Source organism: Psammomys obesus, unplaced genomic scaffold, assembly GCF_907164565.1.
Source record: "Psammomys obesus unplaced genomic scaffold, mPsaObe1.curated_primary_1811, whole genome shotgun sequence".
Classification (NCBI taxonomy): Eukaryota; Metazoa; Chordata; class Mammalia; order Rodentia; family Muridae; genus Psammomys; species Psammomys obesus.
The window spans coordinates 5,854,088-5,857,856 of record NW_026596051.1 but is presented as its reverse complement, the minus strand read 5'-3'; the positions used below and the strand labels follow the sequence as shown (position 1 = coordinate 5,857,856).

The 3,769-nt window shown below is 39.9% G+C and overlaps 1 protein-coding gene across 1 annotated transcript; it reads right to left on the bottom strand.

Annotated features, from left to right (window-relative positions):
• Nucleotides 1-1,836: 1,836 nt before the first annotated feature.
• Nucleotides 1,837-2,776, bottom strand: LOC129689059 (MICOS complex subunit Mic27-like). The gene is given in 1 exon segment (XM_055624180.1): nt 1,837-2,776. A coding segment is annotated over 1 exon segment (780 nt). The 5' UTR covers nt 2,764-2,776; the 3' UTR covers nt 1,837-1,983.
• Between the last annotated feature and the right edge of the window lie 993 nt (nt 2,777-3,769).

Below are 3,769 nucleotides of genomic sequence, written 5' to 3'. Positions count from 1 at the left end.
TTTCTAACATAGGCGTGTAGAAAGAATTATTTAAGTTTGAAGCTCAGAGCTAGAGAATTCTGATTTGAAGCACAAGAATAAAAGTGACCTTTCATCCTCAGCACAGAGAAGCCTTTACACCCTTCTTCCACAAAACCGAGGTTATTAGTTTATTGGAATGTATGTCGTCTCCTTATTCGAATTGTACACTTTGTGATGCTCAGAAATGACAATTATAATAGTGGTAGCTAATCTCACAGATAACAGTGTAACTAAATTTAACACTTGGGAGGAGCACCTATTTTATTAGGAGTAGCTCTATATTAATAATTTAAAGAAAGTTTTGTGCTGCAGTTCTTGGGCTAATTATGTCACCTCGTAGTATGTAGAATCTCCTCAGTTTCTTAATCTGTAATAAGAATAATAGAGAATGACTGTATTACATGTATTTTATAAAAATTAAGTGAAAACTCGTTTGTGTAATTTATCAGACTCTTAAAATATCAGTCATTTTTTGTTTCTCTTATATGACCTGAGACTGAAGAAAGGTGCCAATTTCTTTTTATAGACCTTTTGTTCTGAGCTTTTTGTTTTCATGGGCCCACCATCTTATATTGTGCCTTAATGACATTCAACAATCCATGTCACAGTTACAATGTGGTTGGTGGTACTACCCAGGATGTCGGGGGCCTTCTGGCACCTTGCTGCCCCCTAAATTTTGGCATCTGACTTGACCAGACTATTGCCCGGATACAATAGTGCATTCCTGGCTGACCTGGGGCTTTCGATAAGATCATCTTCCTGAAATACCTTAAATCCTCCTCTCCCTCAGGGCTTCCTAAGTAACTCTTCTGAGGAACTTTCCAAATTACCATTATTAGCACATCTTGGTGGGCCATCCTGTGATTTCTAGTCACTTAGTAACCCTACCAAAGGCAATTACATTCCTTCTGCTTCTGCCTATATAGTTGTATGGAAAACTCGAATAAACGGAGACTTTGATCAGATATACTGTCTTGGTCTTCATTTCTCGTGCCCTTGTCCCCCCTTTTCATTCCCACTCCCCCATTCAGGATCTCCATTGACAGACCTGCGGGACGAGTCAAGTGGCGCCCAACCTGGGGCCTGAATACAGGGGAAAACATGAGGAACACTGTCAGATAGACCGGCTGAGATTAAAGACAGAGAAATTTAGCATTGTCATGGGAACCTGCCACGGCAAGGCTACGCGGTGTCGGTGATTGTGGGACAAGCAATTAGCAGTCATAACTTGTATGTTAAACAGTTAAATGAGGCACTTCAGGCGCGAGGGGTAAAGGTGAGAGTAAAAGATTTATTAAGATTTTTTTTAGTTTGCTTAAGGATGTCTGTCCCTGGTTCCCACAGGAGGGGACCATTGATGAAAGGCGCTAGGACCGAGTGGGAGATGCTATGAAAGATTATTACAGGACTTTGGGGCCTGAAAAAAAAAAAAAATCCCCGTAACAGCCTTTTCCTATTGGAATCTCATTCGGGATGCTATTAGGGTGAGATAGGAAGATCCCCTGCTGGCAGCAGCAGTGGAATCAGGCGAACCAATGTTAAGAGATAGTAGAGAGAAAAGAGCTGGTATCAGAAAGCCTTCCAAAGAAGAGATAGACCTCATCTCATTAGAAAGTGAGGAAGATTCAGACAGTGAGGAGGAAAGCTTAAAAAAGAAAAAAAAAACGCTCTCCCTTCTTATTAAAAAGGGGGTAAAACCTACAGCTCGGAAAACTAAAAAAGACAATCTCATTTAATTTGGTGTTGGTTTTAAAATTTGGATTGTTTGCATTGGTAAATTTTAAAGTTTGATTTTGACTTTTTTTGATTTTTTTTTTTTAAGCCAAACTGTTTATTTGAAAATGTCACGGGAAAAATTACAGTCAATCTCTGTAAGTTACCCATTCGTTACATGATTTTTCACCATTGTTTGAATTTGGTACATCATGCGGCGCTCTATGCAGGCCCTCTCTTCAATCTGTTTCAGTTTCTAGTGCTGTACTTATCTTTATCCTTTGGATGAGACTGCCCATGATCCATGAGCTTAGGGTCAGGCATAAACTGTGTTTTATCTGAGGTAGATTCTGATTTCATCTTTGTCACAGAAACAAATTCTTTTGGCAAAGACACCGTTTGGGCATGTATTTTACCAGACCTTCCTGCCTTAGTTTCTTCTTTTGGTTCAGGGAGTGATTGTTTTTCACTGCTTTTTGTCCACAATGACTTAATGGCTTGATAAATTTGTTGGCTTGTATCATATGTGTTTCTCCCAGTTATCTTTGCAGTTATTACTGACTGAGCTGGGGAGCAAACAGCTGCTCCTCATGTGGCCAGCCCTAGAGGATAAGTAATCTTCTGAAACCTAGAACCTCTTCTTGCTGAAACCAAACCTGCCAGTCCTGAAGCTGTAATCACTCCTATTTTGGGCAGAAAATCTTGAGGAGGATTCTTCAGATAGATATATGTATCTTTTCCAAACTGTACTGTATCCATTATCCCATTCTTCATAAAGACATAAACATACTTGCACCAGCCAACATAACGAAGAGTTGTAGTACGGATAGATGCAAAGCCCATTTTTAAATAACCTGGTTGTTCTTCAACATATTTGGAATGGAGAGGTGGTGCAGTATATATTGAAAGCTGGTCTGGTCTCACTAGCTGCTTTTTGGGTTCCTCTTCTTTGGCCAGATGTAGATTTATAGATGCATATATCAGACCTGCAGGCATGGTTGTCAACTTTCCCATCATAAAGGCCGCCATACCTAGGACTCTCTCGGCTCTGATTTTGACTTTTAAAATTATAAATATGCTTTATGATTTCACTCCTAAAAAATGCTATGTTTTAATATTACAAAAACAGGTTTTAAAAAATATTTAAATATTTGAAAAGCAGTTACCACAGTTGTTGTTTTTTGTTTTTGTTTTTGTTTTTGTTTTTTTTTTTTGTCTTTGTCTCTGTTTTTTGTTTGTTTTTTGTCTGCCAGCTGTCTGTTTGATTCCTGGTTTTGGTTTGCTTGCGAAGGCTGGAGAGATGGCTCAGAGGTTGCTAGCACTGGCTATTCTCCCAATGGTCTTGAGTTCAATTCTCAGCAACCACATGGGCTCCTTAACTATCTATAGTGAGATCTGGAGCTCTGGGAAAATTTGGAGAGTTTCCAATCTGGTCAAGGAAATCTGGAGGACGCTCCAGTTTCCGAGAAAGGAGCTCTACTCTTTTTGGAACCAGGAAAGAGGGTCACTGGGACCCTACTCTGGATGGAGAAAGGGCTGCTGGAGCCTGCTCTCCATCTGGAAGCTGTGTAGAGGGCCATGAGAGCTCTACTCCTTTTATGTGTGTGGAGGGGACCATGAGAGGGTCCACTCTTGGAATCTGTGGGACTTGTGTTCCATAGAGGCCAATCAAGTCCTGGTGCCTGGGCATTCTGGTTACCCTAAGGTGACAATGTCAGATTTCTATGTTCCTTATTTATGTCTCTCTGAGAGTATGATTATCTGTAAACTTGGACGGACGATATTTCAAAAATCTGACTGACGACTGACAGTATTTTAAAATAATAACCCTTGGGCAGTCTAACAAAGAACTGTAAGATATGTTGTTCTTCATTTAAAAAGGTTGGAGATTCTTCAATGCAAAATGTTTGCTTGTGGCTTTTTAAAGGGAAAAAAGAACTGCAGTTCCATGTTAGTCCAGGGTTGTGCAGGGTTATATTCAGATCATTGTTAACCATTATATAAAATACATGCCTGGCTCCCAGCGCCTAAATAA